The sequence below is a fragment of the Ambystoma mexicanum genome, chromosome 3p, assembly GCF_040938575.1.
Source record: "Ambystoma mexicanum isolate Mex_15411 chromosome 3p, UKY_AmexF1_1, whole genome shotgun sequence".
Taxonomy (NCBI): Eukaryota; Metazoa; Chordata; class Amphibia; order Caudata; family Ambystomatidae; genus Ambystoma; species Ambystoma mexicanum.
The window spans coordinates 912,507,619-912,531,495 of record NC_090925.1 but is presented as its reverse complement, the minus strand read 5'-3'; the positions used below and the strand labels follow the sequence as shown (position 1 = coordinate 912,531,495).

The 23,877-nt window shown below is 45.5% G+C and overlaps 1 protein-coding gene across 2 annotated transcripts in view; it reads left to right on the top strand.

Moving 5' to 3' along the window:
* Nucleotides 1-23,877, top strand: part of SPNS1 (SPNS lysolipid transporter 1, lysophospholipid) — an 824,969-nt gene that overhangs the window by 525,368 nt on the left and 275,724 nt on the right. For both annotated transcript variants that reach the window (XM_069652177.1, XM_069652176.1), the window contains exons 8-9: nucleotides 17,688-17,840; nucleotides 18,269-18,458. In XM_069652177.1, the coding sequence (XP_069508278.1) occupies nucleotides 17,688-17,840; nucleotides 18,269-18,458 (343 nt within the window). The remainder of the gene's footprint in view (nucleotides 1-17,687; nucleotides 17,841-18,268; nucleotides 18,459-23,877) is intronic.

Below are 23,877 nucleotides of genomic sequence, written 5' to 3'. Positions count from 1 at the left end.
CCCTTTCACTTAGCAGGTATAAAGAACACCATAGCAGACGCCCTTAGCAGGGAGCTTCGGTCCGATTACGAATGGGAGTTGTAGCATGGCCAAGTGACCCATTTGTTCCGTTAACAGGGTTGTCCCGAGATCGATCTTTTTCCACGACAGCAAACTCCAAAAGCAAGCAGTTCGCCATCCGGTTCCTCACACCGGGGACTTTGGGGGACGCCTTCTCACTCAGATGGGAGGGTCTATTCCTGTATGCTTTTCCTCTGATTCCCCTCCTGCTAGGCCTAATCAACACTCTGAAGACATGCCGCTGCAAGATGATACTCATCGCCCCAGTGTGGCCACACCAGATATGGTACCCGGACCTGCTCCGCTATCAGCAGTGCCAGATATCAGGCTGCCTCTTCTTCCAGACCGGCTCTCAAGAAAAAACGGAACCATCCTACATCACAATCCAGTATCAATGAACCTCTTCTCTATCGTGCTACGGTCACAAATGGAAATGCTTCTCACTGTAGTGCAGGACGAAGGGCATCACACTGCTGCATGTCTCTGCTCGTCAGCTCCTACCATACCGCTCTTGCTGGCCAAGTCTGGTTTGGGCCACGCCTTCATCAAGGTGCACCTAGCAGCCATTTCACAATACTCTAGTTCGCCTACAAAGCCATCATTATGGTCTCACAGACTGGTCTAAGAATTCATGAAAGTTCTCTTTTGGTCTTTCCCTCCAGTGAAAGCTCCGGCCCTGGCATGGGAGCTCAATGTTATCCTCACAAAGCTCATGGGTCTTCCATTTGAGCCTTTACATCATGCTCCTCTCAAGTTTCGTTCATGGAAGGCTGCGTTGCTGGTGGCGATCACTTCTTCAAGGCGGATAGGGGAGATCCAGGCTCTTTTCTGCAAAGCTTCCTACTTATCGTTACAGCCTACTAGGGTGGTGCTCCGCACTCACCCCGCCTTCATGCCAAAAGTCCTGTCTGAGTTCCACTTTAAGGAGCCTTTGGTGCTTCTAGTTTTCTTCCAAAATCCGGTTTCGGCTGCTGAGAGGTCACTGTATACGCTGATCATTGCTCGTACCTTGAAGTTCTATGTGGCCCGTTCAAAAGATTTCCGGAAGACTTCTCAGCACTTTGTGAACTATGGTCCTGTGGATCAGGGGAAGCACCTGTCCAAGGCCTCGCTATGCAGGTAGCTGTCCGGCTGCATCATGCACTGTCATCATCTGGTCGACAGACCCCTTCCAGGCCGTCCGAGAGCGCACTCCACCAGAGCCATCGCTGCTACAACGGCGTTTCTCTCTGGGATTCCTCTGCTGGACTTTTGCAGGGCTGCTACGTGGAGGTCAATGCACACCTTCCTGAAATTCTACTGTGTCGACAGGGACTCCAGGGAGGAGTCCAGAGTCGGCCAAGCAGTGCTGTGCAACCTGTTTGCTGAAGGTGAGTCGGTTCCAGGGGTAAGTGTTGTACTTCCGTTGAGCCTTGCCACCTCCTGTGGTTGTTTATTTGTTACTGCTGTATAATCGTATTCATGAGCATGTGAATACATGCCAGACCCCATGCTGGAGAAGGAACAAGTTACTTCCCTGTAACTGTTGTTCTCCAGCATGGGTCTGGCATGGATTCACATGCAAACCCTCCCTCCGTCCTCGCAGTGGCTCTTCTAGATTCATGCTGGTACCTCACAATCTCTGAAGATGGCCACCGGGGGCAGGGCTTAGGGAGAGGACAGTCATTGGATGAGTGCAGTATGAGTGCAGTATGACCCGGTCTTCAATGATTGGATTGTGGGTGAAAGGCAGTATGCTAAGGTGGAAGGTGGGATTTCCCTACCTTAACAAAACTAAGGAAAGTCTGAGTCAAAGAGTTCCACTTAAAAGTATGTCTGTGCGCGAAACCTATTCTTGTCCTCACATCTGAATCCAGCCAATGTGTATGGATGTCAATAATGAAAGAAATGATGATTAACACAAAGTTCAGAGCTTCTTCCAGCTCTTAGCTCCCTATTCAGCTCCCATTCCCCAAATTCAAGAAACTTCCATAAAAGTCTCAAGAGTACCTTTCCCAAGTTCAAGGCAATCTAGTTCCACACAATTCTCAGGATTCCCTTCCCCAAGTTCGATGCAACACAGTTCAAACGAAGAGCTTGGGGTTCCCTTCCCCAAGTTCAAGGGAAGAGAGTCTTGAGGCTCCGTTCTCAAGACAACATTTGCAGTTTCTCACGTCTCTGGGTTCCCTTCCCCAAGACTTTAATTCAGACACTTGTATTTGTTTTAGTCTTTTCAAAAGGTTCAACACAACTCTAGGTCAACCTGATCTTGCATCACCAGTTCGCTTAGAGTTCTTCTCCTTGGCTTGTTTCATAATGTCTTTAGTTATAATTTAGGGCTCACTGGTCTAGGCACAGTTATCAGACCACACGGTCCACCCATCACAGGTCATGCAACTAGCATCCTTAGGCTCTTCAGCCTACACAGGTTCTTTCTACACTTGCCTGTGTGTTCCGAGTCACATTAACTTAGCTCCTCTCTATTGGCCTCTTGGCTTTATGTAGAGGTTTACACTCTTCTGTCTTTTCCTAGTTAGCCTCTTGGCTTAGCCACAATGTTTCAATATACCTCTTGCCAGTCCTTGGCCTTGCTGCACTGCATCAGTACAGAAAGTTCACTTTCAGGTGGTCTTACTCATGCTCCACCTGTCAGAATCTGAGGAATTAGATTCTCTTCTCACCTGTTTCGTCTTGGAGGACTTCCTCTTTGCGGGAGTCTTCTCTTTCTTTTTTGGGGCTCGTGGAGATAGATAAGAGCAAGCCTCCCCTGACGCCACCCTGCTGGTTAGAACCAACCAGGCTAGCACCGAGGGCAACTACCCAAATAAGGCAGAGAGGAGAAGCGTCTGGGAAGTCCACGCGGTCTTGATTCCAGGAAGGATATCCAGGAAGGGTAAATCCAGGAGTCCAGGAAGAAACAATAGAATTTCACACAGGCGAACGGCCGGAAGATTATTGAATGTTCAAGTCCAATGGTTCAAGAGAGAACCAATAGGCAACAGTTCAGGAGTGAGGTAGTAACAAGAAGGAAGTAGCAAGATAACGCCAATGCGAGAGCGAGCCGAAGTACAGAAAGAACAGCGCAACCCAGGGGCGGCACTACCGGGAAAGACAAGAAGGGAACACGAGTAAGCGCTGACCACGGCAAACCACACAGAGCATTGAGACGCACCAAACACATGTCTCAACAGTGCTTAAAGGATGACGATGTCAACAAAGCCGGCTACTAGAGCAAACTTGTTTCTTTTGTGCAGCGGCCATGTTTGAAGTAGAAATGGACGCCGCCAAGTGGCGACGAATCCTCCAGGCTGAAAGGAATGAACGGCCACGTAAAATCCTGACAGCATGCACCCTCCGAAACCCAACTCCACCGGGATTGCCTGGATAAATCTGGTGAAATCGATGAACCAATCGGGATGCATGCATATTGTCTTTGGGTTCCCAGGTTCGCTCGCTAGGAGGATACCCTTTGCATTCGACTAGATACTGCAAACTTCCTCTTTGATATCTTGAATTGCATATCCTTGACACCTCGTATTCAAGCTGGTTGTCCTTGAGAACCGTAGGAGGTCGTAATTGGGTTCTTGTAGATGGGTGATATGGTTTCAACAAGGAAGTGTGGAAGACTGGATGGATTCTCTTCCAGGACTTGGGGAGTCGTAGTCGAAAGGTCTTGATGATCTTGATGATGGAGAAGGGCCCATAAAAACAGGGCGACAATTCGTTTGGTCTTAGGTGTCTGGGTAGGTATCGAGCTGATAACCACACCTTATCTCCGAGGGCATATGCGGGTGAAGGCCGACATTTGGTGTCTGCGAATCTCTTGATATCCGTCCTGGCCTTTAGTAGATGTTCCTTGACATTCTTGTGCACATTTGTAAGGTCAGTTATCCATGCATCAACAGAGGGAACCGTGGAAAGATGAGGCAAAACTGTGGGAAGGGCCGATGGATGGTATCCTAGATTGCAGAAAAAATGACTTGTTTTTGTTGTTGAATGTTCTGGATTGTTATAGGCAAATTCAGCCACTGGCAGAAGAACCGACCAGTCATCCTCGACCTGGGAGGAAAAACACCGAAGATATTGTTCTAGTGTTTGATTCACCCTTTCTGTTATTCTGTTGGTCTGGGGATGATAACCAGATGACAAAGCTCTCTGGATTCCCAGCAGACGGCATAAATGTTCCCAGAACCTGGAGGTGTATTGAGGACCTCGATCCAATATGATCTTAGAGGGTAGACCATGCAGTTTGAAGATCTCCTTAATCAAGACTCTGGCCATGTCGCTGGCAGATGGTAGCTTTTTCCAGGGTGTGATTTGGGCCATATGTGAAAAAAGATTGATGGTGACCATGATGGTAGTGTGACCCTGGAAAGGCGGAAGATCCACAATGAAATTGGTGGCTATTGCTTCCCATGGACGAGAAGGGAGATCAGGTTGTAGAAGAAAGCCTGCTGGTTGTTGGTTGTCGTACTTCTTTTGCTTGCAGATTGCACATGTTCCAATATAGGATTCCCCATCCTGGGCCACCAAAATTGTCGCTGAAGGGTCCGTAATGTGTTATATATTAGAAAAAGGGGTACCTGGTATAGATCTATGGTCCTCCAGGTGGGTATACACGTCAACCACAAAAATTGGAGCAATAGATAAAGATGACAGAATGCTTGTGTAAATGTTATCAGCTCTTAACAATACGTAATGTGTATTTCATATTTGTGTTGTAAACAATTCATTAATATATCACAACTTAACACTTACTCATTTATCCAAAAGCTTGCGGTCTGTTTAGCCTTCTGTATGTAGAACGATGAGACTCCCAGTCTTTAGATGCTTGGAAGCCGTATCTTCTAAATGGTGCACTTTCAGGTGGTCCAATATTTGTGTTTGACAGGCCCGTAATGTGGACTTAATACCACGATGCCCGGAAAAATAGGTGTCATGACAAAGATGTAGAATCATTTCTCTGAGATTCGATGTTGGAATAACCAAGGCAGTGTCCTTGAAGAGCAGACCATCCTTGGATGTCAGCGTCCATGGGCTATTGCTAACGTATTCTTTCCCTAGGTCTGAAGGTTGGGTCTCGGATCGATCTCTTCTAGAAGTGTTCCCACCTGGGCAATGAATACAGTATCAGGAAACATCCTGGGAAGAGGCTGTGGTTCCTCAGGGATGTAATACAGACGCCTGGATAGGGCATCTGCAAGTGTATTGGCTTACCCTTGAATGTATGATATCTGGAATTGGGCAAAGGAGTAGGCCCAACGGGCGTGTCAACTGTTTCTACACTCTGGGACTGCAGTACTTGTAAGTTCCTGTCATCGGTTCGCACCTGGACAGGAAACCTGGCCCCTAGAAGGAGATGTTGCCAATCAATGAAAGCTTGATGGATGGCTAATAGCTCTTTTTCCAGTAATGAGTAGTGTGTTTCACTAATGCTTAATGTCCTGGAGAGATATGCAATAGGGTGTTCCAGATTGTCTTCTTGTTCTTGTTTCATTAATGCCCCTATAGCATAATCTGAAGCATCCATCTCGACCAGTAAGGGCTTAGTAACATCTGGTTGTTGTAGCACTGGTTCTTCTGTGAATCGTTTCTTTAGGTCATTGAAGGCTTTCTCTTGAACTGAGGTCCAGATGTGGGGCACATCCTTCTTTAGTAAGGCTATGATTGGCTGGAATAGCAAGGAGAAATTTGGTATACATTTCCTGTAAAAGTTTGCCAATCCCAGGAATGACTGTATTTGTTTCACTGACGGAGTGGGCCAGGAAGTAATGGCTGTAACCTTGGAAGGGTCCATGTCGATACCTTTGGGGTTTATAATGAATCCCTGATATCTCACTTTGGTTTACATGGAAGATGCATTTCTCAGGTTTAGCCAGTAATTGATATTCCCGTAATCGCTGCCAAACCAATGTAACATGTTCCTGATGCAAAGCGGGTATTTTGAGTATACCAGGATGTCATCCAGGTAAACAATGACGAATAGGAACAGCATATCAGAAAATACCCTGTCCATAAATCGTTGAAAAACCGCAGGGGCATTGGACAACCCGAAAGGCATGACCAGATATTCAAAATGTCAAGAGAGAGTCCGGAAGGCGGTCTTCCATTCATCGCCATTTCTTATGCGGATGAGATGGTACGCTCCTCAAATCCAATTTGGTAAACATCACGGTTGCCCTTAGTGCTTCCAGTATATCTGAGATAAGGGGCATAGGTTATCGATCCTTTCTTGTGCATTGGTTAAGACCTCTGTAGTCCAGGCATGGACGGAGTTCCTTGGTCTCCTTCTTGGGCACAAAAAACAAGGAAGCCCCAGCCGTGGACTTGGAAGGACGGAGGGTTCTTTTAGCCAGGTTGGTATCTAGATATTCTCAAAGGGCTCTTTTCTCTGGTTCCGAAAGTACAAACATCTGTCCAAAAGGTATGACTGCATCCTTATCGGTGTCGATGGCACAGTCTTCAGGTCTATGGGGGGCAAGGATTGCACGATGGCTGTAGAAACAAACATCGGAGAAGGACTGATAAGCTTCAGGAACCTGGTTGATATTACACACAGTTGTTTGCTGTTTCTTGGGTTGATCGGTCTCGGTTTCAACTTCATGCTGAGCTTATCCGGAAAGACAATGTGGTAGGCAATATTCTGATCCCAGGAATGGAGAGCCTGCTGCCCAGTTGATATAAGAGTTGTGGCATTGCAACCAGGGCATTCCCAGAACCACTGAGTAATGAGCAGCTCTTATGATGTCAAAACACACTCTTTCCTGATGGTTGTTGATGGATAGCAGATGTTCTGTTTTTTGTTGAGTAATGGGTCCAGAAGACAAGGGTCGTCCGTCAATTCCTTCCGCAGCCTGCACCAATTCCTTGGACTCTCTGGGGATACAATGTTGGGTAGCCCACTGTTCATCCTGAGGCTGGGGTCAATGTCACTTGAAGGATAACCAGGGTGGAACCTTGAACCGGCCCCAGAGATGCGAAAAAAAGGAGCAATCATTGTTCTCCCGAAGCTGGGCTCCATTGAGGATCGGGAGCTGGCGTTTCACGACCGTCTTGGTGGGGCGATAGGACAGTTCCTGACCAGGTGCTTGTCAGTGGCGCAATACATGCATAGACCACTGTTGATTCTTCGTGTTCTTTCCTCAGGAGTCAAGGGTCCTTTCAAAGCTCCCAACTGCATTGGATCTGCTTTTGTTTGTGCTGTTGGAGGAGCTTCTCTGGGGCTGGGATATACTGGCAAAGGTCTTGACTGAGGTATACGACTCTGTCTTTTCTCAGCCTTTCTCTCCTGAAGACGGAAGTCTATCTTTGAAAGGACAGATCCAGAAGAGCCAGGAAGGATCCTGGACGGGCCAGTCTGACTAATTCATCCTTCACCTCATCAATGAGTCCTTTTCTAAACAGAGTAAAGCACGCCTCGGGTGACCAGTCTGCTTCTTTTGGCAACTGCTTAAATCGGGTCACAAATGTCAACATATCCTGGTTGTCTGGTTGTAATTCAAGCAACTTCTCTTGGGCCGAGAATACCTGCTCTGAACGGTCAAACATGTCTTTGAATGCTTGGATGAATCCATCGTAGTTGTCTAACAAGGGATCCGCAGCCGCTACCAGCGGCGTAGCCCATGCTAGAGCGTTTCCAGTAAGATGTGATACAATGAAGCCAACCTTGGCCCCGTTTGTCGAAAAGTAGTATGGCTTGAATGTAACGTGTACCATACATGAGTCCATGAAGGAACGTAATGCTTTTGGGGCCCCATCATATCCCTCCACTATGCCTCCTGTAAAAGCACTTTCCTGGAATGCTGAATCCCTGGATAGAACAAGCTGTCGTAATGCGGAGTTCTCCTCCTTGAGATTCTGAACTTCAGTTGATAATTCTTGCATGCCTCGCAACAAATCCTGGAGTGTAGGATCCATTTTGGCAGACCTGTAAATCTGTTGGCGTCTCAAACTGTCAGAATCTTGAGTAATTAGATTCTCTTCTCACTTTTTTCATCTTGGTGGAAGACTTCGCAGGAGTCTTCTCTTTCTTTTTTGTAAACCGGGGTTCGTGGCGATAAGGGCGAGCCACCCCTGACTCCACCCTGCTGGTTAGAACCAACTAGGCTAGTACCGAGGACAACTACCCAAATAAGGCAGAGCGGAGAAGCATCCGGGAAGTCCATGCGGTCTTGATTCCAGGAAGGATATCCAGGAAGGGTAAATCCAGGAGTCCAGGAAGAAACTATAGAATTTCACACAGGCGAATGGCACCGCCACCACCAGGAAGATTATTGAATGTTCAAGTCCAGTGGTTCAAGAGAGAACCAGTAGGCAACAGTTCACAAGCGAGGTAGTAACAAGAAGGAAGTAGCAAGATAGCGGCAACACAAGAGCAAGCCGAAGTACAGAAGGAAGCAGCGCAACCCAGGAGCGGCACTACCGGGAAAGACAAGAAGTGAACACGAGTAAGCGCTCAGCATGGAAAACCACACAGAGTGTTGAGACGCACCGAACACATGTCTCGACTGCGCTTAAATGATGACGATGTCAACAAAGCCGACCACTAGAGCGCACTTGTTTCTTTTGTCCAGCGGCCATGTTTGAAGTAGAAATGGACTCCGCCAAGCGGCGACGAATCCTCCAGACTGAAAGGAATGGACGGCCACATAAAATCATGATACCATCTCTCTATGGTATTCGTTCACACTTTCGCTCTTTTCCGTATATTGCTTTCCCATGGGCATTTTCCTTTTTTCTGTCATCTGCCGTTTGTTTTGCCCATAAAGTTGCATTCAATTTAGTTTTCAATATGTTTAATTTCAAGCTTTCATTCAGTTTAGTATTTAATATGCATATTTCGGCTTGGTTTCCAGTTTTCATTCAGTTTGATATATCGAAATGCATATTTCAAATTAGTTTCAAGTGTTCATTCAATCCGACACTTACTTACTTGTGCGCAGCCAGCTAGGTGTGCCCCGGTTTTGAGTGGTTTCCCCCGACATTGACTGGTCGTTGGCAGCTCCTTCGCGGCGGCTCCTGCTGCTTCTATGGTAGGCAGGCCAGCCTCTGCGAGCCCCGCTTGCACGCCGGGTGCAGTCTCGCACACGCCCGCAACTTTGCTGCCTCTGCACGGATGCAGACAGCGGCCTTTTTTTCTAACCTGCTCGCCCGCAACTCCAGCTGCTCGTTCTCGCAAGCGGAGGCAACCACACCTGTGACAGCCGAACGACATCTCTCGCCTTGGACTCCACAGGTCCCAGAAATGTTGGCCGGCATCCTGGCTCCTTCTTGGGTTCCACCACGGCTGCCTCCTCTCAGAAATGGTCCCCTGCTGGTCTCTCCCATGCAAGCCTCGCAGTCACTCACTCTGCTGTTCTCTGGTTCTCCATTTATACACCATCAATAACTTGACAGGTTGCAGGTGTGTATCCTCAATTGGGCATGCCCGACTATAAATAAAGGGACATGCTTGACCCTCAAGTACTCTGCAGGTATCTTCTTCGTCCCAGTACTAGAGTGGTGAAATGTATTGTTAGTGTTCATTACTCTCAGTCCTCGTCCCAGTACTGTCAAATGTAAAATGAGGGGAGCTGGCTTACAGTAGCCAATAAAGACTGTGGGAGCATTAAGCTGGCCTTCAAAGGGGAAAGGAGGACACTATGTCTCTCCTGTGGGTACCCCACTCCGAATAACGGAGGACCAACCCCACTGGAATAACGGAGGACCAACCACCCATGTTATCTACTCTCGCTTCTCCACCTCTAGGTTCAGGATCCAAGAGTGGTGGCCTTTCCCTTGCCACCTGAGAAGAGGACCCAGGGGTAGTCGGAGTGAGAATACCCTCAGGTTCCTCACCCCCCCACCCCCCCAAATAAAAGCGAAAGGCGCCATCCCACCATGTAATACTGGCCCAATAGCTATAAGCATATTCAGGCTGCGCTGACTTCCACGCACCCCCTCCTAGTCTCCCGGGTGACGTACAGCAGTGGGATACCTTCAAACTGGTATCTAAAAGTTCATTGTCTGTAGAAATGTATTCGCTGCAGATGCAGCAGGCAGCTGAAACCTAAAAAGAAGGAAAACAAATTGAGGGTGCCATCTACCTGGACTCCTGTTGTTTGCTAATCAAAGAAGCCCTGAAATCGTTAACAGTAAGTGCTACGACATGATGCGGATGCAACAACCAAGGTTCATTATTTCACCTTGCCGGTAGGTGCGCAATTCCTATCGAGTCCCTCCAGGAATGTGTTGCACTGGTGTTCTCAAAGAAGTGCGATCGTCCATTGTGCAGCACTTTAACCTTGGCCGGATATATTAGCATGTAGCGTAGGTTGGCGCGACGCAGCTGCTCCTTGGTGGGGCCAAATGCAGCCCTCCTCCTCTGCACCAGCTGTGTGTAGTCTGGATAAATTGTTAGTTTTGAGGACGCTTGTTCGCTCACACCCCGTTCCCTGGAAAAATCCAGTGTACGCGCTCTATCTTTGGAATTCAGACTCTTGGCCATTAGCTGCCTCTCAGGGTCACCCAGTGGAGGCCACTTAGCTAGGGATGTGTGGGCCTGTTCCACTGTGAAGCCCTGCGTCAGTGCACCTGGGCCCACCTCCTGTAGTAGCAAGTTCTCAATTTAGGTAGTGGGATCCTGACCCTCTTCAACTTCGGGCAGACCTAGGATTCATATATTGTTCGTCCTCGCCTTACCTTACGCCTCTTGAGAATGACATTCCAGGGCACGCACCTTCTCTCAATGTGGCTTTCTCAGATTGATTACTGTCGATATTAGTTCTCCTGCACATGCACTTCTGTGGTACCAAGCCGGTAAGCAAGCAAACACACATCCTGTCTCAGAAGGCCGACATCAACTGTGATTGCTTCAATTTTGTGTATAAGGGATGTTTGCAGTGCTGCAAGTATCTGGCCTTCCTCTTACTGGCACAAGGACGCGGAGCCGCAATTCCCACCCCCACCTCCCAGGTGGAAGCGACTCAACCAAGCCACCATCTTCTTTTAAGTGAAGGTCTCCATGACTGTTTGTTTGGTCTTGCCCCCGTTATGCTTGTCTCGCATTTACAGATAGTTACGAACAATGGTAGGTGCTGTTGTAGTTCCAATTCAACCAGGGCCCTTCACAAAGAACCCTTCCTATAAACAAAGGGCGAGCATTGTCGTCACCTCTTCAAACCATTGAGTATCCCAGGAGCACTAACTTCTGTACTTGCATAGGCAGTTAGCTGCAACAGGAAGGCTCAATCGATCCTGCAAATCCTTCTGTTATTACCAAAGCAATATGGGTATAACACACATCACCTGCTTTTGTAATTGTATTTGTATTTAATCCAAGGCGCTTTACAAAGAACAACAAAATATACATTAAACATGGAACAGTAGAAGCAATAACGGTAAACATAAATCAAACCAGAAAATCAGCATATAGAACAATTTACATATGAAAAAGAAGAGGAAAGGAGGGGGTGGAGGAAGAAGGGGGGAGAGTAGTGAGTAAGGTGAATAGTAGGAGGAAGGGATATTTCGAAGAGAAGGGGAGGAGAAAGAGGAAAAGAAGGGTAAGAGGGTGAAGGGGATCAGGGAGGGGAATGAAAAAGAAGAGATTTCAATGAGGAACGGAAGGAAGAATAGGAATGGGAGGAGAAGATAGAGAAAGGTAGGGAGTTCCAGTGTAAGGGGGCAAGGAGCTGAAAGAAACAGAAACGAGAAGAGGCACAAGTGGGTGGGGGAATTGAAAATAAGAAGAGTCGGCAGAACGATGGGAGCAAGAGGGGGTGTAAAATGAGAGAAGAGAGGAGAGGTAAGGAGGAGCAAGGTCGTGAAGAGATTTAAAGACCAGACAAAGGAAGTGAAATTTAAGTTGGGAATGGAAAGGAAGCCATCCTAGCTGAGAAAGAGAGTTGGAAATGGAGTCATGAGGAGAGAGAAGACAGAGGGTGCGGATGGCAGAGTGATAAAGGGATTTGAGGGGGGCAAGGTGGGAAAAGATGAGAAAAGATGAGGGAGGAGATTAAAAGTTTGGTAGCATGGAAGGTGACAGAGGAACGAACTTTGCGGATGTTAAAGAGATGATAGTGACATGTCCGAGATGAGTAAAGGAGAGGGAAGAGTCAAAATAAATGCCAAGATTGCAAGCATGGTTGGAGATAGGGAGACTAGAAGGAGGAAATTGCTTTTTATTGTATTTATTCAAAGGGGCACAATGAGGTTCAACCTGGAACTGTGTACATAGCACACAAGCATGACTGCAGCAATTCATAGTCAAATGCGGACCCAGGCTAAGCCCAGAGAGTAAGGGAGTCAGGTGGGGACCGAGCCCATGGAGCAAGGGAGTCAGCTGGGGACCCAGCTCAGTGAGCAATTGTGAAGGAGTTACCCAGACTCAGCCCAGCTAGCAAGGAAGTCCGGTGGGGACCCAGAACCAGACAATGAATCAAATGGACAACCAGGGCAAGCCCAAGGAGCAAGGGAGTCAGGTGGGGACCCAGCCCAGGGAGAAAGGGTGAAGGAGGGACACGGAACCGGCAAAGGCAGCCAGATGGGTACCCAGCATAGGGGAGTCAGGTGGAGACCCAGAGCCAGCCCAGGGAGCAAGGAAGTCAGATGGGGACCCAGAACCAGTCCATGGAACAAGGGGGTGGGGGGACCCAGCCGAAGGAGCTGGGGTTTGGGGGGCATGACCCATCCTAGGGAGCAAGGGGGAGGTAGGGACACAGACCCAGCCCAGAGAGTAAATGCGAGGGTGACGTAGATCCATCCCAGGGAGCAAAAGAGGGGCGACCCAGGATTAGTCTGGGGAACAGAAGAGAGGGAAAACGCAGACCAAACCCAGGGCGCAAAGGAAAGGGATACCGGGCCATGCATCAAGAGAGTCGGAGAGGGGAGAACACAAAAGCATGTTAGGGAGTGAGGGGGAGGAGGGGACCCAGCCCCAACGCAGGGAGCAAGAGGGCCTGCAGGGTGGGGGCAGAAAAAGCCCAGGCAGCAAGGGAGATCTGAACAAGCCCAGTTAGCATTTTATAATGCAATAACTAAATGTTTTGAAAAATAAGACAGTTTTGCATTCCTTAAATTGCGACTAGACTTGCGTAGAAAAAGAGAGGTAGGGTGTCTTCTGCTTCAGTCGGTAGATCCCAATTTTGTTTGGCAGTCCTTTGAGTACTCAACAGCAGAGATCTGCGAGGACCGTTTCCGCGACTTTAACGGATACATTTGGAAATGCAAAAAGGAAGACTTCTGTAGTGGCTTGAAAAGAGCTAGCAAAAAACATCTAACCAACTGGTAGATCTTGATAGGAGGTGCTCAACAAGCATTATAACTTTGCTGAAGATGTGCCTGGCACAGGGATGCATGGAAGAAAGGAAGTACAGTAGACAATTTGCACTGTACAATCTCCATATAAATATATAAAACGTATGTTCTGAATGGCATTATGTACCTTTTATAGCTTTTTGTCGATCACAATCCAACGTAATCTTCCCTTTTCTGCCATTTTGCTACATTAAAAGTCCAGTAGTTTGTTCAGCAGGTAGCGTGCCAAGTTGCTGGTCTCTCTTTTTTTACCATCATCACAATCTCCCTTGGTTTCACAGGGCTCACCATGAAGTCTGTAACATGAAGAATTTTCCTCTGTGCATATAAGAAATTAAAAATTATTAGATTTCTCAAAACTTAAAATCTATATCAAGATATGGAAATTGTTCAGATTTCGATATTTAATAAAGCCACATCCACAAGTATATTCTCTCTTTTTGGTGGTCTGTTTATCTTGTTTCCTTACTGTTTTTCTAGTTTTCTGCCAAACTGGTTATTTATTCATATTTTATCGTGCTTTGGTGAAACAGCTTTGTAAACACAATACATAAAATGATAGCGCTCTAGGCTTAGGCATATAGTTATTGCACATTTTACAAGGGAATCGACCACAAGATGTCTTCACAGTAATGCCAGGGGAAGAGGGGAGAATTGAGGCAGGAGGAAGATTAATATTTCACTTGCATATTGACTGAGAAAATACAGAATTTATTTTAATAGAGGCGTCAACCAACTTTCCTTTTTACTCAAGGGTGCTTACTTCTCATGCTGCTGCCGGACCAGGACTGGGATCAGATGAAAGCACTCAGTGGTTCCGGTCCCCCTCTTTTTCCACTGGAGAGCCAGTTCCAGGCAGTGTTTGATGGCCAGCTTCTGATGCAAATCCATTCTATCCCAGTAAATTGAAATAGTAGCACAAACATTAATATTGCACATTCTAATAGCAACAAATGGCACTTCTTACTGGGCAATAAAAGTCAGCAAAAAATAAAACTCACTACCTATCATGGCTTCTAGTTTGACACAAATGGTTACATTTTATCTGGATATTCAAATTTGTTGAACACCATGCTTACAGAAAGCTAGTATTCACCTCTGACATAGGACCAACCCCCCGGGGACAATAAGCCCTCCAGGCCCCCCCGCCACGCACGTGCATGCCAATGTTTTCTCAAAGCAGTCTTCTGAGAGTTAATGACTTAATTGGAGTTTTAAACCCACTACTGGTGTAATATAAATATGTTAACCAGGTCTGCCTTCAGCCACTTGATTTAGAACTGGTGTGACAAGCTTCAGCTAGTTTGCATTGAGACAGGTTGTGAGGTGAATAGCGAGTGCTGTGACCAGCGACCAATTTCCCTTCTACCCCAACTGTCCCCACCCTTCTTCTCCCCCAAACACCCCTACCCTTCTTACACCTCCATACATACAATATCTCCTAACAACGCACATGCAATATCTTCTACCCACACTCACACTCCCACCCGCACAACCTCTCCCACCCACCCAGCTACTCAATCACTCCCTCTATGCAGTTGAAGAGGTCAAAAAGTACAATATAAAATGCCCCAATAAAATAACCAAGAAAAAAATAAAAACACATTTGAAAAGAAATACTAATTTGAGATACCATTCTTAAAAAGGTAGTATATTTGCATTGGAGTAGGAGACTACTTTCTCCCAAGAGTTCACTCTTATTTTCTTTATCTGTCCTGGCCTCGAGAGTTTGTAAACTCAAAGAAGATAAATCCGTGCTGGCAGCTTTCACCAAGAGCACCGTTTGCATCTGCTGGGGAAAAAAGACAATGGGCCTGATTACAAGTCAGCGGTAAATCTGCCGCCATCGTTGTTTCCGGACCAGCTGATTCCGAGTCCTGTAGGCAGGAGGTGTCACTCCCGCCAAGTCTGATCTGGCGGGAGTAACACCACCTGCCTGCAGGCGGACATGGAAACACCGGCTCTGTCATAGACGGAAGCAGTGTTTCCATGGTCCCCATCCCCATGGAGTCCCATGGGACTCCATGGGAATGGGGATTTACAGAATTCCGCGCTCCAGAATTACCGGGTCACTGGGGTTGTAATGCCCCAGTGATTCCAGCAATCACAGAGGCAGAATGGTATTACGGGTTCGGCGGCAGCATGCCAGTTATTCCATAATGAGGCCCAATAAGTCAGAAATAGCCCTTGGTAAGGCCAGTTGCAGGCTTTTGTAACATTTCCAGACAACCAGTCAATCAGCCAACCAGTTACTTGCTAACCCACTCACTCCCTCAACCAACCGTTCACTCCCTCACTCAGCTAATTGGTCAGTCAGCCAGCCACTCACTCACTCTCTCACTGTCTGCCAGTCTGAGAGTCACTGAATCACCCTGTCACTCATGCAGTCACACCATCCCTTAGTCACATTCAGTCAGTAAATCAATATTAGACTCAGTCAGTCACTCCCACACAATCCCAGTCATTCAGTTACAAGCGCTTGGCTGGACTCAGTCTGTACCATTTGCTGTGTATTCATGTATGTAATTGTAAGTGTAACCAACAAAGATGTATGTAATGAGCCTGGATACCTTATGGTGTAGTGCGCTTAATATATAAATAAACATACTTACTCTGTAATCATCACAATTGGTTACACTAAGTCACTGATTAAAAACAGTCATGCTCACTCAGGCACACAGTCGGTCATGTATAGGTGCTCAGTCAGGCCCACTCAGCCTGACATTCCCAGAAAGCCCTCAAAAGTAGCCTTCAGTTGACGCTCCCCGTTTTCAAATCTTATTTTTCACAATGTGAAACATCATAATTGACCAAAAAAACGAACAAATCTTGTCTAAAAAAAAAAAACTATGCCCAAATGTCATAAAAGAAATTCAAGACTGAACAGAGCAGAAGTTTCAACAGATTGGATCTTTCAAACCAGGTGTCGGGGTGAGGGTTGCACCTCAAAATATATTTGCACCCGATGACTCCATTTGAGTTTCCTGCACCCAGTGGTGGAAGTGTCAAAAAGGAAATAGTGGAACTCTGGCTTCATCCAAAAAGGAGGGAGTTGGATGGTCGGACAGATGGCAGCAGGTATGGGTGTCGAGTGGCGGGTGACCATACAGGATCACCAACTTTGGCTCAGATTGTTAGATGTCGAGGTCTGCAGAAATAAAGTCTTAGAGTTTACTTAAATTGCATAGTAAAGCCACATGACAACATTTACATCCTTAGAGCAGCATGTTAAGCCAAAAGAATATCACTGTGGCTTACATTTTCACATTCTGAATGGTAAACTATAAGTCCCAGGATGCAAGTTAATGTCAACCTGAAAAATCTCTTTAACCCCACTGTATTTTCAGCGATTTAAGACATGCAAGATGTTGTGTAATAAACAAAGATATATATGTAGCTTCTTTGTCACAAACTTCCATCTCTTTCTTATTCGTGATGTTGAAAACATTTGCGTAGTGATTTAAAGCAGTTTATTATTTTTGTTCATGTCACGATAGTGGACATCATGGATATAAAGAAATCTTCAAATGAATGCCTTGTGTTGCTCACTTTAACTATCACTAATTTGCAAGGTAACTGGTTCTTTACGGGGTCTTTGAGTTGGAAATGTTGCCTTGTGCATACGAGAGGTTCTGCCACTGATAAAAGAAATGTTTGCAACCTGAACACCTTAACGACCTGCAGAGCCACAGACTGTGTGTGTGTACACATCCCTGTGTGTGTTTTTTTTATTGCAATGACTTCCTCCCTTGCACTATTCCCCTTCTAATCTTATTTCATCCCCCTCCCCAACCCCCATCATATCCTCCTTTGAAACGTTACATTTTCCTCCTTGCACACTGGTGTCTATAAATGTAAAATGCAAAGAACAGCAGTAAACGCCCAAACTATTGGCATTGCCAATGATTGTTTGGGAAAGTTATAATATCCTTGAACTGTCAGACACATCTAGTGGTTATTTGTGGCAGGCACCTCCTCATAAGTGGAACTCAGAGACACCTTTTCCTGATATGAATCATGTAATGCCAAAATTTCCTGTTATCGGGGAGAATGATGTGATTTTAGTCTAAATGGTTGAAACACAGTGTGTGTAAGGGCAGAAGGAATACATCTAAAATAGATGACAGGAAAACATAACAAGAAATGAAAATAGTGCCAACTTGAGTGCCAATGCCATTGTAATGGGAGGAAGCCTCTGCATCTCTATTGAAGTCCCTGACTTGGCCACAGTGCACTGCCTGTGCTAAGCAGTAATACCTGCCAAATGACAATGCTTGTGCTGTAGTGCAATCTCTGTCCTATGAGCAATGTCGGTGTAGTAGTAACACACCATCTTCCTTTTCTTATTGCAGCCGTAGTTTTGTCTTGTCTACCTTCGGATTCACATCAGTTGCCTTCGTCACAGGCTCGCTGGCTCTCTGGGCGCCCGTCTTCCTATTACGCTCTCGTGTAGTATTGGGCACCAAGGATCCCTGCACTGGCACAGTGTGCAATGCTGATGACAGGTAAATTATTTTGATAGGGCATAGCTCTTGTACTCTTGTACTAATATAGTGTGCAAGCCCCAAATAGGTGTCACTGGGATCTTTATGGAGTGGTGTGAATCCACATATGGTAATGTGGGCGCTAGAAGAAAGCCTGGGGCAGATGTAACTAAAAAGGTGATGTGAGAGCAAAGCGTCTTTAAAGAGTGTGCTGCAACCAGGAGACAGAGTGGAAGATTCATTGTTCTGTTGATAATGGATGTGCTGAGTTTGACATGTTCTTTGGGTGCCCCATCTTTAATTCCTAAAGTCGACATTCTGGAAAGCTTAACAATGTTCTTAATGGCGACCATCTAATAATTTTTCCCCACTCCCTCATCTCTCCCATCCTTTGGCCCTTTTGTTGCTGCCTTCTATATCTCAATGGCTTCTCTCTCATTGCTCTTCAGTTTAATCTTTGGCATCATCACAGTTGTGACAGGACTGCTGGGTGTTGGTGCAGGTGTGGAGATCAGCAAGTGGTATCGCAAAAGGAACCCACGCTCTGATCCATTGGTCTGTGCTGTAGGACTCCTTGGCTCTTCACCCTTCCTGTTTCTGGCTGTAGCCTGCGCTGGAAACAGCACCATTGCAACCTATGTGAGTATGGAATTTGCTTACAAGTTGAAGGGTGTGGGACTCTGGGCGTAGTATGCATTTAAATATGTGCCAGAATGCTTTTAGAGAAGGAAGAGGGAGAAAGGGGATAGTTTGTTCTCATGTCAAGTTTAGTTAATTGCGATTGAGGTTAAAACAATCCTAAAGCATGCGCAACATAAATACCAATTTACCATAATCCGTAAATAAACATAATCAATAAAGAAAACCTTGCATTACCAATATGACTTCATATAAGTTGCTAATCACTGCTCTTAGGTCCAAAAATAATAATTCCCGATACACCCGTACAAGCATGTATGTGTATTTTAATGATAAAGCTCTCTTCAAATCTTCAGAAAGATACATAAATATGATGTGTAACATAATTATTCCAATCATACCCTGCATGCCAGAGGAGAACCGTCACCCCAAAGTTGTTCTAAATGTCCACCTGAGTCTGAGACAGGTTTAAATCTGAGAATCATGCTGCACCTGAAGTAAGGCTCTGGAGAAAGTTTGGGCTCTGCGCTTAGTGCAAGATAAACTACTGCCCCTGAGAAACTGACAGGCTTACTATTGAATAGAAATATTGTCCTTTGTCTGCCTCTAGAGTATCTAGGGACCAATGATCCTTAACCTTGTGTGTATTATAAACATTAGATGCTGTCAATATCTTCCCCATACAGTTGCATTACTGAGTCAACAAGTATTTACACTTGCAATAAAGTGCCTTTTATGCTCATAAATAAAAATATATTAAGAATGATCTCACTCTCTTGGTAAGCATTTATGTATGTTTATTCACTTGTAGAGATTATATAATAGCATTAAAAAGTAGTATATTCAAACAATGTGCACGTCCCAATGTTAGCAATTATGTAGTTGAGTAAATATCCAGCATCCTACTCTTGTATTATTTTCTAAAGCTACTTGCAACCAATCAACTATGTGTCTTTCAGCAATCGTGGCACAATAAAACGTACAATCATACTCAGTCGTGATGCTGTGTGAATTGGCAAACTAGGGGACGTGTGCGATTAAACCCTGAATAATCTATTTGGTGGAAAGGTATAGAAACGATATCAAGAGTCCATGGCTTCTTTGATTAGTTAACTCAGAACAACCTGCAAGCAATCTACAACCATGAATACAAAAATTGCAGGTAGGGCATTTTACAATCCCCTGCAAGAATTCCTCTTGCCCTTCCTCTGTGCTGTGATCAATCAACTTATCCTGGCCAAATAGGTATGAGGGGCAGCACAGGCTATCTTTGGACGCTGTGCCAAAACTCAGTACCACAATAAACTGTGTCACCAGCACAGGGAAAGTTGAAAGGCGTACCTAACAAAAGTCTATCATGGTGCCTCTCAATGGTATAGTATAACAATGGATAAGAAAAATGAGTGTTGCAAAAATGGGTAGGACGTGGCTTATTTCAGGCCTCCGAATATTGAAAAAATTGAGAAATTAGAATTTGAAAAAATTGGTAAAAGTGATATGTGTTAGCCCGCTAAGCACTTTACTGTTTTAGGGTGAAGGATTCACTAGCACTACATCATTACATTCTCATGATTAAATTAGTAGCTTGCTCTGACTCAGGGAGTTAAGTCTTATAGGATCAACTGTGTTCTCCACATGCTGTCACCATCTGTATATGTTGTGGTGTATGTAGCCTTGGGTCTCTTCTGGGAAGGGGATCTTTGCCGCCTTGTACAGCTTGTTTATAAAGGACTAGAACCTCCCATTTAACTAATTTGTCCCACCCCTATTTCCCTGTTAGCCAATCCAATCCTAACAAGTGTGTGTCTTTCGTGTAATCAGCTGTACTGGTTGTCCTATTTCTTTCCATTGAATTGAAGCCAATGTTTCTTTGTCAGTTGTACACATATAATCTGGTTCCTGGCCAAGATAACTAGGCATGTTTGTCTATCAACAAGAAATCTCAAGACCAGTGCTGCCCATTTTAGCTTCTTAGTGACTATCCTTGTGAAAGAGAATAGAACGGTATCGGCTTATTTCAAAAACTGTTTGTGCCTGTTCAATTTTAATTCTCATTGACTAACATGGAAGTCTGACATTTGTTTATAAAATCGACTTCAGATTTGGACATGTGCAACCCTTATTATTATTACACCTGCTTCTTATAACTGACAGTGCAAAAGTGAGCTCTTTCTCTTTGCATGATGTCACATTTTAATATGGCAGCTACATGGACCTTAAAGTAAGAATGTTTTAAACTGTTTTAAAAGTGACAAAACAATGTTATGCGTGAGAATGGAAATGTGTTTCTATTACAGTTTGTAGTGATACAGTGTGTAATGAAGCCTTACAAAATACACTTCTCGTGTTTGACAAATAAGTGTTTGGGATGAATCGTTGCACTCTCCATTCTGTGTTTTCATAATAAAGCGGGAGAATATCATATAAATTGCTAAGCACTCATTTTGGCAGAGCATGAAGCAGTGCTTTAACAAAATAATGTATAAACATTATAAGATAGAAATCAACCCTGTGCTTTTCTCCTAGATTAAAAAAACTTTAAATGCACATTGCGTGTCTAGCTTGAAGTCAACACCCTCTCATAACTTGCAGTGAACACGTTCTACCATATCATGCAATTTGAAAAGGGTGTAATAATGGTTTCTATATTTTCACTTGTGCTTGAAAAATGAAGGCTGTCAAAGCCAATAGCTGTGAATCTGCATATGTGAAATGCATCCCAAAGTTATTTTCCCAATTCTGTCAGTCAATAGTCCAGTTTCAGAACAAAGGAGCAGGCCCTGAACATCATGTAATCGGCCAGAGAGGCTGAAACTGCAAGGACAGGAGAACTATTATAGTGAACAGGGAGAAGACTGCAAATTCGAGCAAAACACAATCCAGGTAGGGTAGCAGAACAGTAAGGCTTAGACTCAGGAGGGTGAGGGCGTAGTCTAGGGCTACAATGAGACGCACACAGAGCACGCCCAATAATTAAGTTAGACCGAAGATGTACAAAAATATACAATGATTTATCAGGCCTTTGAATACGCTCTAAGCAGTGAAACCCACAGGTAAGTATTGTCACACAACAACTATCATGCATATATATATATTCTCTATTGAGGGGTGCTGCTGACAGAACACCAGCCTCTATACCAAGTTGTGCAATAGTCAAGCAATATTAAGAGCAACGCTTTAAGTAACTGTGTATGGTGTAGCAAGTGAGAAACAGTGCAAATAGCAATTTGGAAGCAGTTGGAGACAGGTAGATAAATTGGTAGAAAACAGAACCGACAAGAAAACTTAAATTAAGGTGCCTAGTTATTAATCCAGCCCTGCTAGGAATTGGGGCCTAGTGCCCCCAAAGTCACCAGTTCAAGATTGTGTAACTTGCAGGTGGGGATCACTATGTGATTCATGAACAGGGGTTGCCAAAGCCAATGGTAGGAAGTAAATGTTCGAAAAGTAGAATAAAAAGGCAAGTAAAAGTTTTTTCAATTTTCCCTCCTAATCCCACCACAATAGGGGAAGCCCAGGATGGGGATCCTTGACCAGACTGCCACCGATCTTATTCAATCAAATCAGAGATGGGGTTAGGACTTTATACCTATACAAATGTATGGCGGGGGGGTAGGAATAGATATTCATAATAACACCTCTTACTAAGATTTCTTCAGCAGATACTTCCTAAATCCACTGGACCGACTTACTAGGCTTTGTCCAGTTGAGGAAGGTCCAGGGGCCATGGGTGCAGTTGTCACTTTTCACATCACAATATCATCCAGCTATTCACCAGTTCCGGGCTCTGACTGCAAGGTTCTGGAGACTGGACAGCTGATGATGCCCTCCAAATAGCAAGCAGCCCCCGGAGACCTCATGGACTCGACCAAGTCAGGTTTCAATCGGAGTCACCACAGTCAGGTGGTGACAGATGATTCTTGTGGCAGGACCAAAGAAGCAGGTCCTGCACCTCTTCTCTATAGTCAGGGGGGCTAAGATTGCAGGGACCAGTGTCCTTGTTCTATAAGTTGGAGATCTGTAGAGTTCCAAGTCTGAACTCCGAACAGCAACAGTTGCAGCGAAGTGCCCTTTGAGACAGTTGGCCAATCCACCGGATGGTCCAGGGACACATCCGCAGGCTCCTCAGGCACAGTTCCTCAGGCAGGTGCCAGGACCGGTTGTACCCACCAGTCCAGGGGCTGAAGCACCAACAAGGGTCTTCTTGATATCAGGAGAGAGGAGCAGGGCGATGCAGGTCAGACCTCTGCAAAACACCGGAAACACTTCCCACACTTCTAAATGCTTTCCGCGTGGTACCACAAGAGACACAGGACGCACACAGGACACTCCCACTGCTCTCATTCTCAGAATACCTAGGCACCACCTAGGAACCAAACGAGGGCAAGGAGGCACAACTGCCAGACACAACGGTCCTTTGCAGGGGACCCGGTATGGACTCTGTTGAGGCAACCCTATTCCAGGAACCGCAGAGGAGCACTGAATACACTCACCCTGCGCGTCCCGGAGTGGGTGCTCACTCCATCCACGACTCTCCTTCTGTGAGCCATCCGAGTGCTTCCACTGCCACTATCACCCCAACTTTGGGTGCCACTGCCGGCGGGTCAGCAGATCAGCGGGTCACAGCTCGATGTTCTCTGCTGAGCTGCACTGCGAATTCCACCACTGCCGCCTTCGTCTCTGTCGAACTGTGGAAGCCATAAGAGCTGTTAAGTGGAAAGTCCCTGGGTAAGTGTGCTTCCAGTTCCCAGGCTATTCCATCTTTAGAGCATATTGATTTGCCAAAGTAAGTGATGGTGTAGCTCTCATTGTAAAGACTGGAGGGAGGTTTTCTGTACTCCTGCCCTCAATATGGCAGAGTAGAAGCACAGAGCACCCCAGCCAAGATTCTCTATTGTTGGTAGCAATGGACGAGCAATCAAGGCTCAACTCTCAGGAGGTGATGCGGGCTGGTTCGTAAGTACAGTGTAGTCCCCAAGCACCCACAAAGGAATGTCCACACACTATGTTAGTGATAACACAGTTCATTTATATAAATAAGGCTAAAATTATGTACACAATCACAATAACACACGTTGTGCTCAGGCAATTCTAAAATGATAAATGTATACAGTCTCTATGTGGTACCACAATTATTCTTGATTCCATTAAAATGAACCAACTGCTGACAGTTTCAAATGGCATACAAATTAATTAGCAAAAGGTATCAACCATAAACGTAGGAGGAAAATAAGTGGTTAGACAATTGGCAAAATGCTGGGCCCCTGCCGTCAGGCACAGGTCTGTGTGAGGAACCCCCCACCTGGGCAACCTGTAAATAATATGTTGAACAAGCACAGTCCATGTATTGTCTATTAGAGCCTTATCTCCTTCTACAAATGTTCTACTACCCCCAATTTTTCCTGGTTTTGATTGATAT